The following is a 26,997-nucleotide window of genomic DNA, read 5'->3' on the forward strand; positions in this document are numbered from 1 at the left end:
AAGGAAGGATTAAGTTGTGATTCTGCAGCCTTCAGTTGAAGCAAATTCATCCTAAACCATAATTGCCTGATTTTTTTGAACGGGCAAGTTCAGATTTCCAGAGCAGCTCTGGGAGGGCTCCACTCATCTTGCTCTGAGGACACGAATACAGAGACTAGGAAGCAAGTTCAAGCAACATTTCTATAGGATAAAAATACCTCTTTTCAAAGCATGCACCAGAAAGAGCACATAGCACAGTGTAAATTCAATACCTGTAGACATGGTAATATGTAGAAAAGGCTACTTCATGCATCTTTCCCTCTGCTGAAGCTGCAAAGTTTGAATTTGTAAAAGAAAACTTGCGTTATTTTAACTGTATAGTTCTTAGTACTGTACATTTTGAAATTATGCCACAAAGTACATTTGAAAAATACCTGGATAAGTATTTTGAAGAATCATCGACAAAACCAAAACACTCAGTCTTAAGTTAAATAGCCATACAAAGAAATGACCTAAATTCCTTCAGTGTCACTTTTGGTGTGCTTGCAAATGGCAACTGCACCTTTTCAAAGCTGGAAGAAACCTAACGCACCAAGGTGCAGGCAGCAGTCATGCTCTTTTGAAGAGTCCGTGGAAAGTCACGGGGATGTTCACCTCCACCTCAGCCCGGGCAACTTCGCTCATGTCTTTGGCGTTCAGGATCAGGAGGTAGGCGGGCTTCGGCCCTGTGCCGGGGCTGATCACGATGCTCAGCACGACCCCTAGTAGGTAAGAAAAGCCACCGGTCAGCAGAGCCAAGGCTTCTCCCAGCTTCATACAGTCCTATTCAGAGCTGAGGAATTCAGGGAATAAGTCGATAACCTTTCAAACCTAGTGCTGCTGCCCACTTTGAAAAGTAGGTACAGGGCTGGGGAGGTATGAAGAAATGTGTGCAGTGCTTGGCATGAATACAATTACGTCTTCCAGCAACAAAGCCAGAATTTACCCCAGTCCTACAGGAGGAGGGGGGGGTCAGAATAAAATGCTTGGTTTAAGACAGGTTTAATTTCACAAAGCTGGGCCATCTGGAATTCTTTAAGTGTTATTCCTGATGGAAAAAGGCTAGGAAGGGGGGATAGCAGATGATCTAAACACAGAGGTTTTTCTCCTCCTTTTATTTATTTTATTTATTTATTTTTCCTCCCAGTGTTCTCAGAATCTTGCCAACAGTGTTAGAATAAGGCACATCTCACACAGGAGCTGTCTGCAGGCCTCTGGTACAACTTTGGAGGCTGGTTTTGCCAACAGCATGCCTGGGGCCAGGGGACACACACTTTTCAAACAACTGTGCAACTGATAGACCAAAATCAGTTCTTACCGTCATCTTCCTCCAGGGCATCCGGATGTGAAACGAAGATGGGCTCTGAGGGGTATGAATCTGGCTCCTGCCACACCCAGGTCTCCTTTGTTTTAACATTCAGCTTGCAAAGCTAAGGGTGGGAAAATTAAAACCACATCTCAGAAATTTCCTTTCTTGTCCTTAAACCAAGAGCTCATCAAAAAGATGTGCCTCACCCGTTTGCTGATAGTTACCCTGTCTGGAACAAAGTGATTCAGTCCAAGCCCGTATGTGTACGTGTACGGTCTCCCACCGTATTTCTTGTAATTGATCTGTGGAAATTCAAAGGCTGCAAAGATACGTATGTATGCATGAGGATTAGTAGGACACGGCCAGCTAATGGTACTCGAGTTGTCTCTGGCTGTGACTCGGAGCTGTCACCTTACCATGGCGCGGGCCTGAGAAAATAACTTCTGGCTCCAGCCAGATGGTCTCGTCGCTGCGCAGGGTCGCTGTGGCTGTCGTGTAGGGCAGGGTGACCAAGTTCTTGCCCGTGTCAGCCTGGGACGAGAAAGAATATCCAAGAGAAATGGAGAAACATTTCTGAATGTATTTGTACAGCAATACGCAAGAGAGCCTCGCGAAGCTGCACGAACCTGGAAATGGTAGATTCTTCCACTTTCTTAATTAGCTGTCAGTGTAATAAGAATGCTATCTGTCAGGCTGAACACATCCTGCATTTCAGCCCTCACTGTGCTTATAGGTGAACACGTGCATAACTTCTTCCCCCTCACTGAGATTCAGAGGCTTGTTGGGGGCTGCACACTTTGTTTGCTCGGCAGCACAAGGAAGGGCACGTGAAAGAGGGAAGCAAATTGTGAGCACAAGGAATGCAGAAATTTGATGTTTGCCAGCCCAGACAGGGGCTTGCCCAGCGAGGAGGAGGAGGCCCACAACTTGGGAAGCTGGAAATCACGCAGCGATTGCAGGCGGAGAGCTTTGCACCAGGCTGGCTGCATGGTGGACCTCACACCACGAATTGGGGCTGGGTTTGGCTACGTGCGCCCTGGCTGCTGCTGCTCCCATCCCCGTTCCTGGTGCCAGTCCCCAGCATGAGCACCATGTGTCCAGCGCCAGCCAGCAGCACCCTCTGTGCTCTGCTGCTGCCCTGTGGGCTGATTCAAAAAGCAACACGCAGGAAATCGAATGGAATATTTTCAGCTGTGGGAAATAAAAAGTTTCTGGGAAGACCCATGCTTTAAGAATATTTTTTCCTCCCATTAGAAGGTTTAGCTTGAATTAAATGTGACCTGGCAGAGCACTTGGAGCACTCGGCCACAAACTGCAGGAGTGGTGCAGACACTGACGTTTGCAGGCACGGAGCTGAGTGGGTACCTTGTCAATGTTGAGGGGCAGCACATATCTGCGGGCTTCGGGCTGCGGCGCCTTCTCCGCCTGCCTCTTCACCTCGTCCCAGTTCGCCCGCAAATTGGCTAAATAGAGGTAGTTGTAAACGAACTCGAACCTGCACAAAAACAGCATCACAGACAGAAAACAGATGTCATTTGTAAGTGAGGAGTTTCAAAGCAGCTTTTTTTCCCCTAAAATGCGGTTGATGACATGAGTCCATTCCAGCCCCTCAGCTGGAGCGAGCCGGGCGCTCACCCCCCAGCACCCACTGGGCCTCAGCACCTGCTCCCAGCGGCCAGGACAAGCCTGGCTTGGAGCTGCCTGCACCCTGGGAAACACCTCCCTGGGGCCACATTTCTCTGTGTTCACGTGAAAAGCACCCTTCGAGCCTAAGTCAGATTCTGAGGACCGCAGCCCCAGAAGCTGAAATAGCATCAGCCCTTCGATAGTCACAGGGAGGTTAAAGTTGAAGGCAAACAAGGGCTGAGAAAATGAGTTTGAAACAGGCTCTCCACACCGCAGGGGAATTGTCACGCTGTACAGTCAAAGGATCACCAAGAGGAATACTCAGAGCGGCCGACGGAGGCGGTCTGGGTGCCAGGAGGGGATGCCTGTGCGTCAGCGGGATGCGTGGCCCTGCTGGCTGGGATGGTGGCACCGGCTGCGGTCCCCAGCCACCTTCCACTCACCCCTTCCAGGTGCAGAGATCGACGATGAGAAATCCGTTATCTTCGTAGGTGTTAATGTGATGGAAGAGGTTGAAGGCTGAGGTGCGGTACTTGATATTGAGGAGCCGCCCTTTTTTCTTCTCTGCCACGTGAAGCCAGACCTGAAAGATGGCAGCAGTTCGGTTTTGCTTGCATGGACACAGGAGACCCCCCCTGGCCCATGGGTGCGGCCTGCCAGTCGCTTACCCCCATGGTCTCGTTGGACTCGAAGCAGTCCATGTAGTTGGCTCCCCACAGGCTCCAGGAGGAGAGGAACTTCAGCAGGTTGATTTTCACTGGGGTTTCAACAAACACGATGTAGTTTGGGGTCAGTCCGAAGCTGTTTGGAAACACACGGGGAGCACATCGAGCTCCTGGAGCACGTGGCTCCGTGGCTACAGCATGCAGAGCAGAGCTTAAACTTACAGCAGTACAAACATCCCAATTTGGTACCTCCCCTAATTTTAGTTGCTGATTACATGCAAGGACGAGCCATGCGTGCCACTTCTCTAGAGCATGCAACCCCAGCAAGGCAGCACAAGTGTGCCCGTACCGTGCTGTAGTGGCACCACAGAAGAGGACTGTGCCACCAAATGCTCATTTGCCAAAACTGCTGCTCCAACATGGGAACACGCCGCATGCAGCAAGGAACCAAATCTCCCTCAGTCCCCTGAGCCAGGCACAAGTTACCTGTGAACATAGGAGGGCTTAAATCTGTCGCTGCAAGGAAACTGCACCACCACCTCCGCCTTGTTCATCGGGTCCTCCTTGTCTGCAATAAGACTGTCCAACGGTTATGGGAGAAGTGGCATCCGTACCTACTTTGCCTGCCTTAATACTGTTTGCCCAGCAAGGCTTCTACCTTTAACACGAAGGAAGCTCGTGATCCAGAAGCCACGTAAGAGACTGTTTTAAAGATAACTTTAAAAAAAGATGACCAAAAAAAAAAAAAGGACAAAACTCATTTGAAGAACAAAAAGTGATTTATAGGACAAAATTTTTGCAAGCTTATTCACAGGTGCATTTAACCGACCTGCCTGGAGTGGGGGAATCCGTATTATGTTGTAGGCAAGCGAAAAATTTTTTCCAAAGCAATTGCCGATGTTATAAACCGTCCCATCGTTCTCAACGTGGGGATGTGCCGTCGCCCCATTGACAGAGACGTACTTGCAGAGATCCACCTGGAGGGCAAGATGCAGAAAGTCAGGGCTCCCTGGGCAGCAGATGGGCTCACCAGCCCTGCCAGGTGAACGCGTTCTTGCCTTGCACAAAGTTCTCTAAGCTCACATCACCATCCGTTCTGTGACAAGCAAAAAGGCCACAAAGCCAAGCAATCTGAGATGCTTGGAAGAGGTTCGGGGTCCTGGGGTCCGGAAAGCAAGGCTCTGCAGGCTGGGCATTAGCCACAGAGCTGGGAACAGCCCCAAAGCACCCGCTCTGTGCCATGCAGGCAAACCATGGCTTGGCTCCAGCTGAAGTGAAGCCCGTAGCCTCCAAATCAAACGCTCCCTTTGTAACGGCACTCCCCCACGAGACAGAAGCCAAGCACAGAGACCTACCTGCTTAATCGTCTCTAAAGTGTCCGGGTTAATTCTGGTTATAAAGTTGGTCTCGGTGCAGGCGTAGTAATCCTCGCCAACGGGGTAGACGTTAACGAGGGCGTTATCGGTGACCTCCACGCCTTTGAAGTAGGAGAAGAACCTGAGCGGAGGAAGGCAGCGCCAGGTCAGTGGCTCTGGAGGCGGGAGCCCCATGGCACAGGACTGCAGTGTCCTCTTGGGGCCCCTCGGTACCTGGAGAAAATGTTCTTGCATGGATCCGGGTAGGCGTAGGTGCCAAATTCGGTTATCACAATCCTCTTCTCCGTCATTGCTCTCACATAAGCATCAGTCCGAACAAACCTGGAAAGGGTTGGGGGAAAGGCGCAGCACAGGTATGGTCACACGAACATGTCAGGCCACATAATCAAAATAAATACAGGTAATCTAGTGGTGAGCCTCACAAGGCCTGTGAGAACCAGAGGCCCTCACAGCCCAGCCTCAGGCAGCCACCCGATCCATGATCCACACGAGGGATCCCAAAGCTGCCCCCGTTCTCCCCCACCAGTGCAGCAGGAGGGAGGCCCCAGTCGGCTGAAGCTGGCCAGAAACATGTCCCAGTTCCCCCCGGCTGGCCTTCACTGAATGCCCAGTGGCTCCCAGCTCGGCCATTTCGTCCTGAGGACACGCTGGGCTCCCAGACACAGTGCGGCAGGTCAAGCAACCCCTCTGCCCCCATCGTCACAAAAAATAAAAAGTGACTTGTGTGGGAAAAGTAGCATTTCTGCTAAGTATGAGCAAGACTCGGTTATTGTCAGCTGGTTTTAGCAACCTCACCACCAGAGCTCCTCCAGTAACTGCACGGACCCGCAAGCAGCGGTGCCTGCCCACACGGGATGGCAGCGCCCGTCCACAGCTCGTGTGGTCGAGCCAAGGCCGGGTCCCCCCGGGCAGCGTCCCCGTACCTGCGGTGGTAGGTGACGTGCCCCTCCTTGAAGTCAAACTTGTGCAGCAGTGCCTGGCCGTCAAAGAGGTGGTAGAAGGGCTCTGCCCCGACCTCGAACAAGCCGGGCCCGCAGCGAAGGAGGCTCCCCCTGAGCCAGGTGGGGATCCTGCCTGTGGGAGACGCAGCGCTCTGAGTGCTGGGGCCAGCACCGGTCTGACCAAAGTGGTTTTATTGCATTGAGGAAAAAAAAAAAAAACAACCTTCAAATTACTTTATCTTCCTTATCTTTAGCCTATGTTTATTAAACATATTTTTGTTTTTTAAAGAAAAGATCATGCATACTTGTGAGCCCTTTGGTCCATTTGCTTCTCCCTTTATAAAGTCAGAGGAAAGGACAATGCCCAAAACCAAAATGCCCAAGGATCCAACAACCAATCTGTTCTTCCTCCACCCCAAGTATGCCAGCCCTGCCAAAGCCTTCATCTCCTATGCATTTAACCCACTGCTCCAGGACCTGTGAAGCCCCTGAGACCCGGGGAGCTGGTGGCCCAGCTGCTCCCGAGATCAGGACAGGGCTCACAAGAGCACAAGAGGAGGTGGTAAGGGCACACCAACCTGTGACGTGGGCGGTTACCGGAGAGGACAGCTCCTCCACCGTCTCAAAGAGCTTCTTGTAGCCTCCCGCGGGATGCTCCACTCTGAAGGGTCAGGAGAGCTGGGTTAGTGAGGCTCTGGCAAACCCTGGCAGCCAGCAATTTTTGACCTTGGGTGGAAAAAGCTGTGGCTGGCAAATAACTGGCGAGCTCAGCAGGGAGAGGCAGCAGCCTCCTGGAAAGGAAGGCTCCAGGGAGCGAGTGGAGGCTGCAGAGAGGCCAGGCCCAGTGTCTGGGCGCACAGAGGAGGAGGAGGAAACACCGGCAGGACAGCGAACACCTCACCCCCACCAACCGGTCTGCGACAGGCACAAGGGACAACCTGGGGACATCGTGAGTGGCCAGAAAGCAGGGCTCCCTTTCAGAATCAGAAATCTAATTTGTATCTCCCAGGTCTTGGATAAGCTTTCTTTTCTTTTTTGCCTTTTATAAGCAAAGTGCATTTGAGCACACAGCTGAGCTTTGTTCGTTCCAAGCAGGAGGCGACATGGCAGACACGGGCCGTGTGGCCCTTCCCATGGAAGCCGGAGCCCTCTCCCAGTACCTGGGGGGCAGCTGGTCCCCCACATCCTGCTCATGGGGCATAGCAGCACCAGCACCCACATACCAAAACCGCCCTCGCCTCCTGCAGAGACCCTCAGCCCTGTCCCCGACCTGCCAGTGGCCCTGGGGAACTCCGGGCACAGCTGCAGTGCTGCTCGCGAGTGTGACCACGCACCCACTCCCACGGAGAGCACTGCAGGAATACTCACTGGCTGTACATTCTCTCCCCGGTGAAGGATTGGAGGCTGCCGAAGCTGAGGGTGAGCCCGGGGCAGCGTGCTGGGATTTATGTGAGCAGTAAGTCCTGCTGGAGGAAGCCCCAGGACCCACCCGCAGCCAATGAGCTCCCCACTGCGAACAGAAGGGGCTTTCACCACCCAAATCCTCTCGGTGCTTGGCGAGGTTTTGTCTTGCCCTTTGCACAAAAAGAGGCTTTAAATGTTTCTCAGGGACCTAAATTCTCCCCAGGCAGAAGTAATTAGAAGGAAACAAACCGCAGAAGAGTGCAGACACACCGGCTGCAACCTCAGCTCTCCCCCTCAGCAGCCCAATGGTGCTTATGTCCCGGCTGCAGCCTCTCCATCCCGCGCTACCATCCCCATCCCGCAGCACGGCTTGGTGCTTCACCCAGAAACCAAGTGATGCCAGAGATGCCCACAGACCGCACGGCCTTGTCAAATATCACCCTTCTTAACGCCCCCATGCATTGGCTGCCACCTTTCTTCTCTGTCCTGAGATTTTCTTTCATTACAAATTGCTCTCACCTGCAGACTAATAATTTACAGGGAGCAGCAAATATATATATATATATTTTTTTTATAGAATTTAAAAAACTCAAACATTTTTCACCGAGAGGCTGTGGTTCTCCTGTTCTGGAATAAACTTCGGAAGCAAGCTAGGTTCCCACACCTAACTTGAAGGTTGCTGATATGTTACAGTTGCAGGTAAATCAAGTATGTAAAAAGACTACTGATAATTCAAGACTTCTCCCTGGAAGTGCTTTGCTTGTGAAGGTTTGAACATGGGCATACCAATGATCCAAGGCAGCCCGCGGTACCGCCGTACTACTTACGTAAATCACGCCGCAGCAGCAACCTCGGCACAGCTCTTGTAGAGGGACCAAGGCAGAGCGTTGCTGACGAAGCAGCTACCGAGTTGCCTCCGTGAGGTCTTTGGCTGAGGCCTCCCACTAACCCCTCATATTGAGCAACCTTAATTACATGGGAATTTGTCTGGGGAGGCATCCTAGGAGTGAGTGCTTTCAACATGAACTTGCGTGCTGGTTTGAGGCCTCTTAAATAGTGGAAATAACACAGATTTTTAATTAACCCCAGAAGGATTCCTAACAGTGTCCTCATCCTTGATGTCACGAAAATCCACCGTTTCCATGGTGACAGCATCCACCAGGCAGCACAAAAACCTCCCAGCCCTGTGCTGCCAGAACTGTTCGGGGGCACCAGCCGGGAGCAGGACGGCCACCACCAGCAGCGCCCACGGCTCTCCTCTGTCCTCCTGCCAGGAGCAACGAGCCCGAGCAGTTGCTCGTGCACAGCTTCTGTCCTGATGCTTCAGACACCTGGAGCACCCAGCTGTCTGTCGTGGATCACACTGAGGTTAGCCCTGAGCATTTCAGCCACACAGGTCCCCGACTGCTTTGTACCTGGGCGTTCCTGTGCCGCGACACCGGCTGTGTCACCAGCCAGTGCTGGACCCGGACCCTTCTCTGATGTGGCACTGACACCACAACCAGCGTCAGCCAGCATATAACCCAGCAACGTGTTATAAACTTGTTAGTCATTTTAAGTAACAACTAAAAAGGTGCTGTCATCAGCACCAATTAGCAAAAAGAGGTGATGCTAAGTACCAGTAACAGCACATCCTCCTGCCTTCTGTGCAGAAAAGTTTGTTACTTCTGACTGGCAGCAGACCAGGTGGTATTACAGATGGCAAGCACAAACAGCTCCTAAATGCTTAAGCAAGAAAGAAGAGAGTTTGGGATCTGTTTATGCAAAACGGTGAGTGCATTTTGCAAACCACAATAGCCTACCATGACTGCACCCACATCAGCCATGTGCCGAGCCAACTGATTTGCTCGCATGAAGACCGTATTGATGAGAGCTAACCAGTGTTGGAAGTTACATTTCAGCTGAACATATTTTTCAAATAAATCCAGTCCATTTCAAGTGAACCCAAACACTCAAAACAAATTAAGGATTTTTAAAGACGACTAGAAGAGTTTATATGAGCTTAATTCTTGCATGAAAGAAGTTGAGAAGCCACAGCATGTACACACGCAGTCTTTTTGTAAGTGAGAGACTGGAGTCTGAGAAGCAGCCACTAAGCCCTCTGCTCGCTGCACTCTGCTGTCTCAAAGCAAAGGGGAACAACTTCCAGTAAAGCCTTTGCTTAGATCCCCAGAGCAGAATCCTCGTTAGCAGTACGTACGCTATTGCAGTCCACCCTGAATCGTTTTTTCAAGTCACTGAAAGTCAACCACAAATCCTTCCTAGTGTCAGATTTCAGACCAGAACTACAAGCAGCGGATAATCCTGCTGCTCCCCACTATACACAGCTGATAGCTCACAGGCAGTCGTGAATTCACATCTGATGAGCTGCTCCTCATGCAAAATTATAGGGTTTGCAGTACAATACTTAAAAAAAAATAATACTAAAAGCTTGCAGTAAAATTTCTCACTTGAGGAAGTGATAGCTAAGGTTGAGATTAAATTTGTATCTGTTATTCATTTTGAATGCCCCATTGCAGGTCAATTTGTTTATTTATTCAAGGTTTTGTTATATTTCTGTCAAAACCTCAGAAGGGAACGTTAAGTAATACGGATCAAGCACTCTGAATAATGAGGGCACAGCCAGCTGAAAGCTAAATCCTAAGAAATGTGAGCTTCTGGCCTGATTAGCTTAACTGGAACACAGATACACACAAAATAAAGCATTTATGCAACACTTAACAGGCTGAAAGTACGTAGTTTAGGCAGGTACGGGATTTTTAGAAGCTGTCTATAGGCACTACAAACATCCATCACCTGCTACGTAAAGTGTAAAGATATCTACAGGACATCAAAACATTTACTAACATCGGCTGAGACTGGGCTTACCTTGGTTTGCCACTTACAAAGCCTTCCTCATAAAGATCAAGATATAACGCAAAAGGTGCACCGTGCCAGATGTGCTCCAGCTACCAGAAAGTAACTCCCACACCTCTGTAGGCTAAGATAGGACCGATTTGGTATTTCACATCAGTTTCTTCACATAGGAACCAGGCTAAACATCCACAACACAAAGGTTGTGGGGAGAAAAGTGTTAGCAAATACTGCTTTCCGCTAAAACCTTTTTAAATTCAACTTAAAGCGCACAGAAACAAAATAGGATGCAAAATTATAACCTTAATTATTGTAGGACAAATTTCAGGTAGTAAAATGAAAAAAAGAAAACGATTATGAAGCCCTTTATTCTAAATCATTTATTCCAACTTCTAAAGTAAAAACTTTTCTCCCCATCTTAAAAAGCAAAAAGCAAAAACCAACAACCCAGCTTTTTGGAGAGGCTCAACATTGTGCAGATAATATTAGATTAGCACAACTCTGGTATGGATTGTCCCCAAGAAATGCAAAAAATAAAAAAATCCAGGTAGAGACAAGTAGTTGAAATTTGCTTTAATTTTTATGATTGGTTTTATGACAACTCCTGTAAGAACCTGCATGTGCAAGTACCACGACAATTCAGTTCATCCTTGGAATGGAGAGACAAAAAAAGCACACTGGACTTGCCTACACTGCACAGCTCACAGCTCTGAGATAACTGAACGAGATAACCACCAAGTAACTTGCACAAAGGAAAAGTGCTCATCACGAAAGTATCTCATTCCATGAAGCACACAATTGCTTAATAAACACAAAAAAACACAAAAAAATTAAAGTGAAAATAAAGGTGGACTTCACAAATCTATCGTCGTATACAGTTCAACATTGCAGAGCATCCCTTCCATTTTTCTGCAAATACAGCCAGAATAAGCAAAAAGTTTTATATCTAGAAGCACTAATGCGATGTGTAAAACAGACACATTCCTTGTAAAATGCAGAGTGGTTTGAGGGTATGGCACGAGTGATTGTGGTGTGAGGTTAAGGAAGCCTTCAACTGAAGGCAGCAGTGGAAGCAAGCAGTACTATGCAGCACCAAGTCCACCCAAACAACAAGCTTCAGTTTTGCAAGGGGCAGGACACAGCATGGACGTTGGGCCTGAAAACCAGAGAAATCTGAAAATTTTCGAGCATAGCAACACACACAGACTTAACATTCAAGACCCTGAATTGGATATATATATATATCACAGATATATATATGGCTGACAGAAAACCCAGCACCACCAACACTTAAAGATTTACATTGTTCCTGACTAGTAAGGAAGGTCTGGCACAGTATCAGAACATGGAAAGAAAACACTGGATATTAACAAGATTCTACAGAAATTATTTTACACGGTGGCTTCACTCCCCCCAGGAACATCCAGCTACACCATGTAACACAGAGTTCGAGTGCATTACTTCTCACCTCTCCACTGTCTAACCATCCACAGATGTGGCTACGCCATTACAACACCGCTTTTAAGCCCCGTTATCACCTTCACCTTGTCCTCTCAGGAGATGAAAGTTACGGTTCAGACTGAGTGGCAGGTCCATTAGTGCTCCTACTTGCAGCACAAGTTCTACAAAAGCCTTACGAGGCACAGAACTTGGAACTGCTCCAGCACGTAACGGTGATGCTTCGACTGCCAGCAGCAATATCCACAGGTCTCACAGCGCAGCTCACACTTGACATGTCAGCCAACGGTTCTTCCTAATCACAGCTTTCCAAAGTAACAACACTTTTTATATAAACATTTCACTGAATGCTTAAAGGTCGATAATTTTTATATATTACATTATTTTTACCCTGTTAAGAGGAAAGGGACTTTTTCATTAAATTTTAAAATTGCCTTAATTGCCCTGGTCGTACCCACATGCTATCAGCATCTCTTTGGGGATACAGACAAAAGGATTTCAGGATTTATCCATCTGGATACCAATACGGGGAGAAGAAGCATCCACTTCTCTCCAAACCCGATATTGAACGCCAACAGCATTCACCATTTACGGCTTTTTAAGTTGTCTCCCCATATTAAGTTGGGATCTTCTTTATGAAAAGACTAAGCTGTTCTCACAGAAATATCAATGCAGATCCACCTTGTGGGGACAGTCTTGGTCCCATGAGAATTAACCCTGAATTCCAGATTAAATCCAGAAACAATACAGGGAAACGTAGTGTATTACGATTCTATTCATTGTCACATCTCACATACTTCTCAAACAAAACAATAGAAGTGACAGATGGTATCAGTACATCCAAAATAAGTATTCCAGGAAAACATCAAACACACCTAGCACTTTTAATATAAATAAATATATATGAAAAAGCAGATTTTACAGATGAGAAGTAAGTATTTTAAGGAGGCAGATTATTTATTTATGGTGAATTTCTGGCTCCCCTGGAAACCACAAAAGCAAGTTTTAAATTAGTCCTGAACTTAAAGAATATTGTTTTGCTTGAAGACAAGTAGTTTGTGAAAACAAGGAAGGCACTTACCCACACCAAACAAATAATTAAAACTCCACACAAACTATAATTAATGGCACAAATTCCTGAACATACATTAAAAAAGTTGCAATATGCATATCATTAGTTTCCCATATGAAAACCCTGTATACATTTTTTGGTTACCAATAGCTTCATGCTTATTTTCACATTTATTCTACTGAGCACAATACATTGATTAATTTGTAAACAGATAAATATTTCTCTTAGAAGTCATTCAAAAGTAACCTCCAGAAAAAAGTTATTTTGGCACTTTTCAGCACAGTGTTCATGTAAACATTTCTTCCTTCTGCATAAGCAACCACTACCAAATTTGCATAGAAAGCACCCCTTGGTAAGTCATTCATCCATCCAAGTAAACATGCAGCTGAAGTACGGTGAAATTAATATCTCAGGCTACGAAATTTTGGTTTTCTTAGGCTAAGCATCGGTTGTTTGATGGTAGGTTTGTTCTCAAACAGCATTGCTTCGTTTTCTGTAGTTGGAAATCTGTTCTGGTAGATCAGAGGATATTCCTTCTGAAACTAGAAAGCAGGCAGAAGAAAATTATTAAACAGGACTTCACTAGAAAAAATAAAACCCAGTACAGATACGTATCAGCAGCAAGAGCAAGACTATCAGTATGTAAAGTATTTCTGCTGTGACACTTGACTAAAGCCGCAGTCCTTTGTGCTTGTAAGTTCACAACTGATAAACAGTGAATCAGATGGAAGTAGTTTTGTCAGGCACCTCATCTTCTGTTGAAATGAGAAAAGCTTCCAATCTCATTTTAATCCCAAGGATGTTTACCTGCTGATTGGAATAGCGCTACGAGCAGACACTGTGCTGTTCTACCTCCAACCAGCAACTACCTGCCGGCATCTCCACTTGAAACGACAGTCTGCAGCTGCTCACGGTCACATTGACCAGCTGAACACTAGTTAGCGCAGCTTATCGCATCTGTCACCATTTCTTTGATTCTGAAAGGTATGACCAGCTTTTATTCTCCAAGCAAGGCAAGGCAGTCACCCATTTGAAGACACTGGCAGCATTGGTACACTTTCTGTTTATGCTTGGAAAGCTGTCTTTCAAGAAACGCGATGATAAATGTCTCAACTAACTGGAAGTTAAGGTTCAGCAGATTTTGAAGGCATTCTCTCAGGAAAGAGAGAATAACTACTTCAACTAGGGGAGTTATTTTTCAGTTCCTGCAGATGAGCAACAAAAATATCTGGCTTTGGAGATGTTTTGGTCATATTGCCTGTTTCTTATGTAAGGTCAAGTAGGATTCAGTCTACTAAAAATTCCATCATTTGTAACATTTGGTGTTGATGCAAGCTGAATCTAACCCCTCTAGGGAGTGGCATGTTTGTGGCATTTGGCTTTCCCCAAATCAAATTATCAAAACTATATAATCACTCCAAAAAGCTGTGATTTATTATGCCAGTAGTTATCCCTGCACAAATGGCAAGACTATAATATAACTCCATGAATTTTAAAAATAAACTTTGCTAATATTTGGCCTTTACAGTATAAAGCGCTTGTGGATGTCGATGGGAACTCACCGACCATTTAAATACACACTTCAAGTTTTATTGTTAGAGTATATTAATTTATTTCCTTCCTCCCTGCTCCACCTGCTTGAAGTGCTGCTGTGCATCACTTCTTACTGCTTGCTTACTCAGAAATTTAGGTTTCAGTAACCATAATTAACTATTCTGCTTTACATGCAGAACGTTTCAGTGAACTTGAACAAAAGGCCTGTCTTCTGAAGCTTGGTCCTGTTAAACTGAAGTTTTCACAACACGTGAAAGTCAGTGTTGCAGAAGCAGGGGGGGAAGGGGCATCAGAACAAACGCACTTGCTTTGAAAAGCTGCTTTTTCAAATTTGAGTCACAAGACTTGCTTAGGAAATTCTAGGACAAGTACAATACTATTCAACTGGTCAGAGGCACTTGCCAAAGGTTTTCTTAAAAAGAAAAAACCTCCAGTAGGAAATCCTGCCAGAGTTGCTGCGCTTTAGCTTTAGTATTAGGCAACACATGAGCAGGCTATAGTAGTGACAGATAATCTTGAACAACATGCATGTTACAAAACAAAGCTAATTCCACAGAAAATAATATTTCAGAACTGTGAATAGATTTTGACCTCTTAACAGCAAAAAACCTGACTACTTTTTGTCTCTTCCATAGATTTTAAGCCCACCTATGGCATTTTAATGGTAGCTTGTGTTGCCAGTACAACATGCTGCTTAAGAGAGCGTCTTAGAGTTTTTATACCGGTTTTGAATCACTGTTTGAACACTATTGTTGCCAGACAGTATCAAATGCTGTACTAGGCACTGTCCGTAAAATCCTATCAGATCATGCAATCAAAAAACATTGAACAGTAGATTTACTTATTTTTCTATAAGAGAAGCATTTCTCTCTGTACAGTCTGCTCACGTTCTGTTCCAGTGTGTCATAGCTGAGCCCCTTCCCTCACAGGAATGTGCTCAGAAGTAAATATCCACCCTTCTTACCTGCTTTAACTTCTTCTTTTTGTCTTTTACAGACAAGTTCTTATCTTTGATAATGTTCTCTAACAGCTCTGCCACTGCAGCTTGAGATGTAGAAACCTTTTGTTCTTCAAACTCCTGAGGAGTTATTTGTTTGCAGTATGAGTATGTTGGCAGTATGGCGCAAATTTCTTCCCTTGGATATTTGCCCTGAAGTAAATTAAAAAAAAAAAATAAATCAAAGAAAGGGTCTACATAGTCAAATGGTTATATACTATCTTGATAAGAAGCTACCTTACTTAACATTCAAGCATATCAACTTAGTGACATCGCAAGTTGCCAGGCATTATAAAGTAGCCGATGTCTATGATTGCACCAATACCTTAAATAAAAGTTTGCATTCGAAATACTGTGGTTTTATTTGCCGTTTTCCCATCCCACCCACATTAGCAAATACTCCACAGCTAGCAAAGGTACTTGAACTTCTAGCATGCCACCGACCTGAGCCATCCTCATGTATTCTATGTGATCTTGCACTGCAACCTGCAGATAAGTTGGTACTTTAAATATTTCTTGTTGGTGGTCCATTAGAAATGAAACTAATCGTGTAGAAAGGAGCTCATCAAGATCAACTTCTTCTGCACAGCATAACACACATCGAGAAAAAGTCTGTATCATCTAGAAGTGTTTAGCAGATCGTTAGTATGTGCAGTCAGGGGATTTGCCTTCCTTCTACTCTATACAGCGACACAACAAATTCTCCAATAACAACTTTCGTTGCAATCTCTCTTGCCCACACCAGCTGGTCAAGAGGAGGAATCCTGATTATTTTTTTCCTCAACTGAAATAAAGCATTGTTCAATACAAAGAAGTGCAAATCTTAATTTCTTTTAAGAAATACATTTTAAAAAATGTAATAAGTCTTCCCCCACAGAAAAATGTACATATTCAAGTAGCTGTCTTGAACCAAGCGAGATGACAAAAACCACACCTGCACAGTCAGCCGCCAAGATCTAATGTACACCAACCAGTTTCAAGAAGTTTTTTTTTTTTTTTTTTATAAACGTTTTTACAGTTTCCCCATTTCTGGCTTTTATCAGGCTTATTTTAACATAACTTGTGCAGGTAACGTTGTTGTTTAATCTTATTTGGCACAAACACTACAAATGTCTTCCAGTAGTCATTCCAATAAAAGCTTTCACTCAGACCTAGAAGCTAGTCTTTAAAGCCACTAGGCTTCCTCCTTCTGGAATGGTTTATGCCCTAATCATAGGAGGTGGTGTCATGTCCCCCGCCCTGGAGATGTTCAGGGCCAGGCTGGACAAGGCCCTGGGCAGCCTGATCTAGTGGGTGGCGTCCTTGCCCATAGCAGGGGTTGGAACTGGATGACCTTTAAGGTCCCTTCCGAGCCAAACCATTCTATGGTTCTAACTTCAAATACAAAAATATTTATCCCAAGAAAGGTTGTCCACACACACTTTGCCAGCACCTTTTAAGCTTAAACGGCAGTTGGGTGATAAATCAGACTGAACAATCATTTACATTCTTTTAAAGGAATTATTTCCCCCCTCCTCCCAAAATAAACAAAAGCAACATCAATATTTCAAATGTATTAGGACGGAGACAAAGTGCTTGCTGCAAGCCAGATTTTTTGTAAGTGTTGTGGAAATGAAAAATCTGCCCATTAAGCACAATTTAATTGTATTTAATTACAGTGAGCCAAGAACCTTAAATCCTAATTACTGCTAGTATTCTCAGCATTACTTCAGCAATATTTTTAAAACAAGAGAAACTGCAATCACGATTCTCTTACCAAAGAACGTGTGCCCATCGCATCGTGCAGTCGTGGCATATCAACATTTTCACTGATCCGAGAGATCATACGCATAAGGAGCTGCATCTTTCTACGATTTGGTGGTGGAAGCAACAAACAACATATCTGTAGTGCTTCAACAGCAATTCTTTCTAAATGAGGCTGAAGGAGATCTACAAATTAATTGTAAATACAGCTATCGTTAAGATTTGAATCAACTTTCAGGATTACTTTTTATTCAGTAAAATAATTCCCTCCCCTCCCAAGGCAGACGATCTATGTTTCAAATCAATCAGCCGTAACATTGTAGATCAACGTTACACGTCCTTTTTTTGTGTGAGCATCCTCAACTCACTTCGTTGTGTTATGGCCTTGATTGTACAAGCAGTTTATCATAATGAAGAAACGACCCTAATGTTATTTCTTAAAGTATTTTCAGAAAATACTTTCCAAAGATCGTAAAAAGACATCTTCAATAGGCAGGCCTGTGCAAATTCCTTTCCTTACTCTGAGACAGTGCCTAAGTCAGAAGTTCCATCACTTACCTGAACAGGAAGGTTCTGATAAATCACACTTGAGAATGCAAAGACACTACACGCTACTATTTGTTAGCGGAGGTATGAAAGGCTACCTGTAGACAGTACAACTTAGCAACCAGAACTTTGTTTTTAAACCCACAAGTTATATTATATAGATATAAAAAAAACAGTAATGGTGTCAAAGAAAGTAAGGAAGCAGAGGTTAGTTAGTCAACACAATAAGCCAATACAACATGCTTTGGAAAGCCATCTTACTTTGCGTGCCAGTCAACATACAAGAGTGAGTGAAAGAGTATTCTGAGAGCTCTACGGTACTTTTGCAGAGTCTCTTGCTGACGGTGATATCAGAAGCCTCAGTCCTGATGTCCACTGAAGTATTCGGTTTTCTTTGCCCACAGAGTTGAGACTTTGGCTTCACTGTGATTTCGGCAACTGGTATATTGATGCTAGTACAACTTTTGGAGTTCCTGCTGCCAAGTAAACTCTGAGACCTGCATATTTGCTTTAATCTATGATTTTCATCAAATAGCTCTTTATCCTCAAGAGTTGAGGCAGACACTGTCTTCACGCCGTAAGTTTGGTTTTGGTATGCGTTATCAAAACCAAACGCTAACACAGAGTTGGCTTTATGCTCATACGGTAGTGATTGGTTTTTATTTCCTGCGCCCAAGACTGTGTTCACATCAGTTTGCCTGAGGACAACTGATTCTCCTTTATTACGTACACTTGAGGCAGTACCTCCAATTCTTTCCAAAGAGTAACATCTCGTCCTAAACGTGAGAGCTGGATCTTGTTCATTCCTGAAACCTGAAAGATTTTGACAACTTCCTCCTATTAGATTACCAGCACTGCCTTGTTCACTTGTCAGTTTATATTGTTGCAATTTCTTTGCACATTGTTTTTGAACAGCTAACTCTTCTGCAGACCACTTCCTGGAAACTTCATATTCTTTCCTCTTTTTCTCAGGCTCTTTGCGAAGTAGGCTTAGAAGAAGACATTCAGTTGACTTGAAAGAGTTCAAGTGAAGAATTTTTGAAGGTTGTGGGTCACATGTCTCATCTCGGACAGAATGTTTTCTGCTGCATAGATCTGGAATTGTGATGTAGCCACACATAACTATCAGAAAATGAAATATATATATTAAGATGCAAGTGATGTGAATGCAAACAAGTCCAGAAAGAAATAAAGTTGCTAACTGAACAGAGAAGACAACAAATATAAGACACTAATTGACTCAGTTAGTAAAATATAAGAAAAATTTAGCTCAGTCCAAAAGCAATCTAGCACAATAATTGCAACCAACATGCAAGGATAAAGCAAGTTAACAGACTGCAATAGTGAGGGACAAGGGTGAGCACATATTTCCAAGTTATGGTTACCGAATATTTAGAAAGTTAGTTCAGACAGTAATTTGCATAGAATGAGATATAATTGCATTTCACTTAATATTGTAATACAAAACGACAGCACTGATGATATTCCTCAGATTCAAGTTGCCATACAGACAACAGGGTCAAGGTCCACTTCGAGATACAGATTTTTTTTCTTCCAGTTGATATGTACTTATAGCTTACACTGATTATTTCTAAGTTCATACATACCTAAAATATTAACAAAAAGTTCATAGTATTCAAAAGTGAGTAATGGTTCAGGGAGATTGAGAAAATAATCAGCAACTGTTCTGAATACGTCCCGTTCAAACCCACTGTAAGTTGGTTGGTTCATGTCATTATTTCTAGGCCCTAAATAGAAGCAAAGAAAGAAAATTCACAAAGTTTTTATTCTCACAATTCTATGGAAATAACAGTATGAGTTTATTCCTGTAGGAATGACTGTTTCACAAGTGAAGAATCATGTCAGCAATCTGCGTATAATTGCAGTTCAGCACTATAGCATTTGTAAGCAGAAATAGCGTAAAATATTCTATGAACGCACTCAGTTCTGCTAATTTTTAAGAGGGTGTTCCACACCAGTAATATAAAACTCATTTACGCTCTTTATACATCCCTCAAAATAGTCACAAACCTTGCATTTTCTTTCATTTCACACAAAGACCTATTAGATCTAAATACAGGACCGATGTGGGGGTTAAGGAAATCAAATGCTCAAAGATCAGCACTCAGCTCTATTTTCAACTTTGATTTAAATCCATTCACCAAGCTCTTCCCTGTCCTGCTTTTCCAAATCGTGCTCTTCATGTAAGAGGCTCTATGTTTTCGGGAAAGTTTTTGAGAAAGCAGTTGGAAAAAAAAAAAAAAAAAAAAGGTCATTTTCACAAGAGCGTACCTTGCAAATGACTTCTGGAGCCACTCTAACATTGCATGGACACCTACCACAGCCCCGCTGAACAGCTGGATGTACACACAGATGTATAAGCCCACACCATCCCACCATGCCATAGCCAGTACAGCTTTCAGAGGAGCTAATGAAGGCAATGGGCAGGGACAGGGGCAAGGACACACATACAAAGAGCTCATCGTATCGCATTTCAGCTGAGAGGCACTCATCTAACACTTGCATGCCCTGTTAGCCATTTAAAGAGAGAGCTTTTAAAAAAAGAAAAGGTCAGTACAATTATCCCATTTCTTCAGAATCTTTCCAAAATCTGCTTCATAAAGACGCAAAGCTTACATAATCGTGATCTGCATGTGTTTGTAACGCTATTTCTAAAACATCTGACAAAAGGAAGCTTCAAATGTAGCTAGACACTGAAGTTTCATAAAAATCAACTGCATGGTGAAGTAGAAAGACTACTGGTACCACTCAGGTCTACTACAGCACAAGCTAAAGAAAAAAACCACTCCTTTTTTAGCAAGACAATTCGCAGCAGACAGCCATTAGAAACTCAACTTCATTCAATTCACTGTTTTTTGCTAGAGGACTGATATCTTGATTGTCTTAAGCATAACATCTCTGAAGTGTTAGCTCTTCTGTGTTACATTCCTGTGCAGTAATTTGATACGAATTGCTTTCATTGCTTCTCAATATATCAAGGCACTTCCAATTATTTGAATTTTGAAAATGAAATTCACGATTGGCCTTAATATGCAAGTATATTTCACTTTCAACTTTCAAAATAGGTTTTTGGAACTTAAAAGCTATTACTTACAGTATGCGAGGCATTTCATAGCTGACAACACCCAGTGAGGGAGGTCTTCTAAAATGAATAACATATGTACGTTATTTATATATAACCCCAAAGAGTTAATAATCAACATAAGTAACCGCAATCACGTATTAAATACGTCAAATAGAACCTCAAATATAAAACTAATTTTAAATATTACTATGCATGTGGACTTACAGATTAATGTAATACACCTACAAAACCCTCTAGACAAGCATACTGAACTGAACTCTAGTTTGGAAAAGCAAGTGTATGAGACAGGCTATGAAACATACTGCCTTAGTCACGTACTATGTTGTTGTAACTGCACCATCCAAAAACTTCAAGCAAAAACTAGAAAAAAAAAAATCTTACCTGATTTGTTCTGTAAAATAACAACCCCATGTTTGCTTGTGTTAGTCATATTGTAGATGACATACTCAGGAACTATCTGTGCTGGCTGCAAAACTTCCTCCAAAGATGGGAGGCCTAAAATGGTTTGCAAACTGCAGGGAGGAAGAAAAGAGATGTCTAAAACTTTTGTTAATAACAAATGAAAACAGATACTTTGCATTTATTCAAACAACAGTTGCTTGATAAATTGATTTGCAGTTTCATAAAATTTCACTTCCAGAAGAAAAGTTTGTGAACACAATTGTTCCTGGGACAAACACCAAAAACCAGTATGAACGGGGAGAAGAAAGAACAGCTATGGTGTTAAAATATAATTCAGCACCAACAGCAGTACATTTCTTAAGTACAAAAATCCAAGGTTAGAAAATACATTAGAAAGAATATGTAAGTAGCAGTTAATAAAAATATTCACCTTTAAGCATGATTTTAAAAAGCTCACATAGTTCGCAAGTCAAAAGCTTCGTTGGGCTACTATAAACAGAAAGCATACTCACAAGAAAGCACATTTTGCACTTTATTACTCACTGTATTAGAATGATATTTCTCCAAATTTCTTGCACATATTCCTGGCTTATTTCCTTTCTGTGCAGTGCATCTTCTTTGTTCTCCTTTGTTATATCTGGTTCTGTTTTTTCTAAGTTTTCCTGAAAATTAGTGGTTTATGCATGTTATACTGGAAGAAGCCTCTTAAGATAAAGATACATACATCTTTCTTGAGAACATTAAATTCCAAAACATGATCCAGGGAGTAACCTTAACAGTCTCAGCACTGGAATGTAAGCATGCGCAATTAAAAAGCAAAAAAGGACTGTGTAGGAAAAGATCAAGACTTTCAGAAGTCAGCAATTTAAAGAATAGAAACAGATCAAATCCAAATGTTTTAATAAGCAAAGGATTTTCTTTAGGATCATAATCTAAATTCACAAAGTATGCACACACACAAGTCTGAAGAGAATAACTGGCTAAACAGTTGCACTCAATCTTTTTGAAAAAGTAAACAGAACAACTAGATTTTTATTCTAAATGGAAAAAAATGTTAAGTTTCAATATTGTACTGGTCAATTCAAAAACTCCACCTTCCAGCCCTCCCAATACTTTAAAATATTGTACTAGGGATAATTCTGAACTGAAGGAGACAAAGCCACGAATCTGTAAGAAAACAAACCCCCCTCCAGCATTGATAGAATGAGATGCTTAACTGCTTACACATATGTACAATTTAAACTATATAAGCCCAGATCATTCAGATGCAAAATTGACCATACACTGTGATGGGTGTGCGTGTGATGGGGGGAGGTCAAGTGATCTTTCCTTCTTTCTGGTTCAAAAATGTGGCAGCACTAATAACATTCTCTCCCTATATTTTCCTTCCAACAAACCTGTTGTCAGTAAGCTGAAAAATAGCTTCAGATAGGAGTTTAAGACTAATTACTATCTTGCGTCAAATACACAATCCCTTTCACTTGCTGACCACATTTCAAAAATGCCATGTTACAGTTCCAGCTATTTTACATATACGAGTTTTACTTGAATATTTATGGAATAATACAAAAGAAACAGAACACATAACCAAGGCACTTCACTATAAAATATAGCTGCGTCTTGCTATCAAAGCTACCTAAGTGTTCTATTTCACTTTCTAGAAGAAACTAACAATTTATTTCTTCAGCTAGAAGGGAAGATGACATGCAGTGCGACTAAAAGATGATTGCTTCTAGGTTTTTTTTGTTCTTTTTAAAGGATAAGGCAATTACATGGCAACTATAATTATGTAAGAAACATAAGTTACTACCAGAGAGTCCAGTAATTCATGTTTTTTAACAGTTCTCCTGGATAAGTGTGGCAGTTTAAAAAGCCTTTCTTTGTCTCTAGAGAAGGTTTCCAAGTTCTCTTTTTCTCGACAAGAGCTCGGTAGAGGTTTAACTGGAGAGGTTGAAGGAAATCTGTAATTAATAGGAGAGACAGCAAATGCATTAAGAATAAAATGCTTTAAATATATGTCGTTTACCCCAAACTGTGACTTATCAGCATGATTCCATAAGATTCTGAAGAAGAGAACTCAAGAAAAATGACAATTTTTTTTCCTTTGTTAAACATAGTCACATTATAAGCTAGCTTTGGGCAACTCTTCTTGATTCCAAAGTCAAGTTGAAGATGCTGAGATATTTATACAGCACTGAGATCAGACTTTGAGAAGGGAGGGCCATTAATACCTTTAAATTAAGGATTTAGGCTAGGCTTTGTTTCCCACTTTGGCTTCCTGTAAAATGTTCAAGAGAAGTAAACACAGGACTGGTAGCAAAGCACAGAGCCGCTACAATAAATTCTCTTCCCCCTTCCCCCCCCTCCAAACCCTAGCACTTGAATGAAGCACACGTGCCAAGTAAAAAAACTTAGACTTAAGTGCGAGAGGAGCCCTCAGCATGCAGGATTTATGGTCTATACTGCAAAACAGCTGAGTAAAATGGTACTAATAATTCATTTTAGCTCAACCAGTTCAACACAAAGTGAGATTTTTTGGGGGAAAGTTTTAGCATTAAATCAAATTGTCAAGCAAAAGAGCTCTGTTAGCTGGTCTTCGTTTCAGTACCTGTATAGCACACCATTGTCTTCTAAGTCTTCAGATCCCCATCTTCCTTTTATATCCTCAATTACGTGATTCTTGAGAAACTTCCTTAACAACTGGACAGTCTGCTGCCTGCTAACCTCAGGACCAAAGTTACTGTTGCTCCTCAGAACTTCGTGAAGCCAGTCCACGGCTTCTGAGGCAGTAAAACAGCTCCCGTGCTTTTTGAACCGCTGCCTGTGCTTCCGTAAGGGCATGCCCGCTCGGAAATACTTGGTGATTTCGTTCCACTGCACGGGACACAGAACAGTGAAGAAGAGAGGATTAAGACTGACGTGCTAACAACAAAAATCAATAAAACAGTAATAGTTAGTAATAACCACGTAAGTAAAATAGTTAGCAGCCAGTAATAGTAATGATCATATAAGTAGTAGTTAGCAATGGTTAGTAATAGCCATATAAATAAAACCACACCTATACTGACAAATATCAATACCTACAATAAATCAGTTATTAGCGTCACTATACACGCAGTACGTTTTAACCCGAACTTTAAACTAAACTACGTAAGCGTTTTATGTAGGGTTTTGCCTCATGCCCGTGTAGTTGCTGCCAGGGTGGAAGGTCTGGTCCCCACCGGTGCCACCAGCCCCCGCCTCAGAGCCGCTTCTGCGGACGGGGCGGCCCCGGGAGCTGTCGCGACACAGGCAGCAGTCGCGACCCAAGCCCCAGCCCGGACCCACCCGCCCTGACCCCGTCCTCACCAGCCGGGTAGCGCGGTAGGGGCCGGGGCGGGCCTCGCCCTCCATCCCCGGCCGGGCCCCTCAGGCCGGGCCCCTCCGGCCGGGCCGAGCCGAGCCCCAACGGCCGCGCCGTTCGAACGCGCAGCGCGGCTCCCCATTGGGCGCGGCGGGCGCTGCACGTGACACGAGGCGGGGCCGGGCCGCCTCAGGCGCTGCGCGGGCACACCCTGGCGCTGTCCCCCTCGGAGGTGGAGTTCAGAGACCTGCACCCTCTCAGGAATTAGATATTTGTTAATAAAAGGCATAAAGAGCTTGGATTGCGTCACTTAGTTTTCAAAGCGTTTTCACAGACACCGCTCCAAGTGCAGGTGGAGCACAGCGCATCCCCGTGTAGCTCCCACAGCAGCCCAACCACACACACCGTCAGAAGGGAGCACGGCTTCCTCAGCTTCCCTGTCACAACTGGGAAGAAAATAGTAAACCCTCCCAAATCGGCAAACACACAGCATATCTTTCACAGTTTTTAAGTGTTTTTCCTTTCTCCGGGCCTGTAGAGCACATAAGACTTGCTTGTTAAGCTGGAGCTATCAGTACCCCATGAGCCTCTTATCTCATCTTGATGCTGCCATCCATTGCTCAGACATTTAGGGCTCATCACCTAAGCTTCTTTTATAGTCAATAAAAGCAGATGAATACCTCAGGCATCCTTATAAGAGAGATAAAGCCACTACTGCTAAGAGAAAGCACAGCAGCATAACAAAGGGATTTAAGCAGTAAGACCTAAAGCTGTAGCTCAGGGAGGAAACTAGAAAGCTAAAGCACCAAAATGCCCCTTTAAACACAGCCAAGGTGACAGTCCCTGCTGAAGGGGCAGATGGCTTTTTTTCCGCTTTTATGTGCATTATAGAAATTAGTTGCAGGAGCCAATCAAAGCATCCTCCTCATGACATTTATCAGATCTGTGTGCGGTAGCACCTGCTGGTTGGTTAGCAGTGGTTGGCTTAGGATTCAGTATAATAATTTGATTTCAAATTATTAAAGTTATTATATAAATATATATATAAGTATATATAATATATAATATATAATTATATAATATATTATTATATATAATATATTATATATAATTATATAATATATAATAATATAATATATAATAATATAATATATAATAGATACATATATATATAAATGTATATATAAATATATTATTAAGCTTCAGGGAAGTTATTTCACTTACATTTTCTATCTGATTAGAAGAAGAAATGTGGATTCTCTCACTAGATTAAAAAACTTTGGAGATGCCCCTCATCACTTACATATTTCAACAACTGGCCTCCTGTTTTTCTTTCTAACAAAATTGCCTGATGAACGGCTGCCAAGATAAGAAGTGGTATTGATTTTTCCAATGACCCAGGCTCTAAACCTGTTCAAGAGTATAAATCAAATTACTGATTATCTTAGGGAAATCTCCATGAGTAAAACCTGCAGAAAGTGATGACTACAGCTGTTTCAGTATTGATTGCTTCCCGTACTCCCTTTCTCAGGTAATTTTAAAACATATAATGTTTGATATATTTGCATTCAACCTATTGCTGTAGATGATCTAATACACTTTGTGAAACTTCATATCTTAGAACAAGTAAAGAGATTTTAGAGGCATCTCTGGAAACTACAGTAACAGTGATAATTGGAGCAGTCTGAAACGCTACAGTCCATCTTCTTCATACTAGTGTAAGCAGTGTTATACTGCTGGAGTGTTTTAATTAATCTCGTAGGAGATGAAAACTAGAGTTCTTCCTGCTTTTCCATCTCAATTCCAAGTCTACCACTGCCTTTAGGTTTCCCTGCTTAGAGCAAAATGACTACACACAGAGGCAGGAATTCTGTACTTTTATTGCTAAACAGTCATAGAGATGCAAGTGACTGGAAATAGAAGCAGTCTTTTAAAAGGATAGAAGAATACTTTGGGGTCACTGAAATTATTCTTAAAGCCAGATTTATGGCTTCACAATGAGATTTTCTCATCTTTCAGATACTTTTCTGTCCCTTGTTCTTGTTAGAGATGCATAAAAATACTGGCCCAGCTGAGCTGAACGAAGGCATCAGTGCAACTCTCCACATATGAAGTTTTGCAAAAGACACGAGGGAAAGGAATGGGAAAAGTAGAGCATTATTCCCTCCCTGCTCCCCCTTATAATTGTTTGATGTTGCTGTCTGCTGCTAATTACAGCAGAAAGTAAAACAAATAGATAGAAATGAACGGAGTCCGTTTAAAACGTCAAGGTCATGGCTGTCCCTCTGCTCGTATGTTACTGTGTGCATTAATAAACAGAAACAGCTTGCGCTGTATATGCTGTAGGTCTTTCTTTTGCTGGTTTGAAATAAAGGAATAAAGCTAATTAGAAGCTCCTAATATTGATTTCCCGATGTTTATTTCAGATGAATTAACATCCCTGCCCGTAAGTTCAAATAGAAGGTGATTTTAAAACGTAAGGGAATAGACCATGGAGACTGCTAGTGATAACAAGCTTTGTGCATTTGTCATTAAGGAGTACAAATGCATAATACACTTGGATTTTGGGGTTGATGCAGTAAAT

The 26,997-nt window shown here is 43.2% G+C and overlaps 2 protein-coding genes across 7 annotated transcripts; both read right to left on the minus strand.

The window, feature by feature from the left end:
- Window positions 1–468: 468 nt before the first annotated feature.
- Window positions 469–7,314, minus strand: RPE65 (retinoid isomerohydrolase RPE65). The gene is made up of 14 exons (XM_035564388.1): window positions 7,304–7,314; window positions 6,514–6,596; window positions 5,918–6,068; window positions 5,208–5,315; window positions 4,974–5,115; window positions 4,448–4,595; window positions 4,105–4,186; window positions 3,622–3,754; window positions 3,397–3,536; window positions 2,693–2,822; window positions 1,744–1,858; window positions 1,552–1,646; window positions 1,337–1,448; window positions 469–740 (listed from the first exon to the last, which is right to left on the minus strand). The coding sequence occupies exons 1-14, from the start codon at window positions 7,312–7,314 to the stop codon at window positions 589–591; spliced, it is 1,602 nt and encodes a 533-aa protein (XP_035420281.1). The 3' UTR covers window positions 469–588.
- Window positions 7,315–12,384: 5,070 nt separating this feature from the next.
- On the minus strand, window positions 12,385–24,568 carry DEPDC1 (DEP domain containing 1). Of its 6 annotated transcripts, none has more exons than XM_035564484.2 (12): window positions 24,419–24,568; window positions 23,679–23,944; window positions 22,881–23,031; window positions 21,614–21,732; window positions 21,050–21,180; window positions 20,678–20,722; window positions 19,170–19,310; window positions 17,824–18,684; window positions 17,030–17,202; window positions 15,718–15,894; window positions 15,241–15,426; window positions 12,385–13,264 (listed from the first exon to the last, which is right to left on the minus strand). In XM_035564484.2, the coding sequence occupies exons 1-12, from the start codon at window positions 24,461–24,463 to the stop codon at window positions 13,124–13,126; spliced, it is 2,436 nt and encodes an 811-aa protein (XP_035420377.1). In that variant the 5' UTR covers window positions 24,464–24,568; the 3' UTR covers window positions 12,385–13,123. The 6 variants fall into 6 exon arrangements, with proteins under 6 accessions (XP_035420377.1, XP_035420378.1, XP_035420376.1 ...); XM_035564485.2 differs by having other exon boundaries at window positions 17,845–18,684; window positions 20,678–20,725; window positions 24,419–24,567; XM_035564483.2 differs by having other exon boundaries at window positions 20,678–20,725; window positions 24,419–24,567.
- Window positions 24,569–26,997: the final 2,429 nt, after the last annotated feature.

The sequence above is a fragment of the Cygnus atratus genome, chromosome 8, assembly GCF_013377495.2.
Source record: "Cygnus atratus isolate AKBS03 ecotype Queensland, Australia chromosome 8, CAtr_DNAZoo_HiC_assembly, whole genome shotgun sequence".
Taxonomy (NCBI): Eukaryota; Metazoa; Chordata; class Aves; order Anseriformes; family Anatidae; genus Cygnus; species Cygnus atratus.

Coding starts and splice junctions, on each gene's coding strand:
- DEPDC1 (XM_035564483.2), bottom strand. CDS start 24,463: ATGGAGGGCGAGGCCCGCCCCGGCCCCTACCGCGCTACCCGGCTG. Junction 20,726..21,049: donor TATTTTACAGAACAAATCAG/GTAAGATTTTTT, acceptor TATTCATTTTAG/AAGACCTCCCTCACTGGGTG. Junction 13,265..15,240: donor AAAAGAAGAAGTTAAAGCAG/GTAAGAAGGGTG, acceptor CCTGCTTTCTAG/TTTCAGAAGGAATATCCTCT.
- RPE65 (XM_035564388.1), bottom strand. Junction 4,596..4,973: donor CTTTAGAGACGATTAAGCAG/GTAGGTCTCTGT, acceptor CTTGCCCTCCAG/GTGGATCTCTGCAAGTACGT. Junction 1,859..2,692: donor TGCCCCTCAACATTGACAAG/GTACCCACTCAG, acceptor TTCTCGTCCCAG/GCTGACACGGGCAAGAACTT.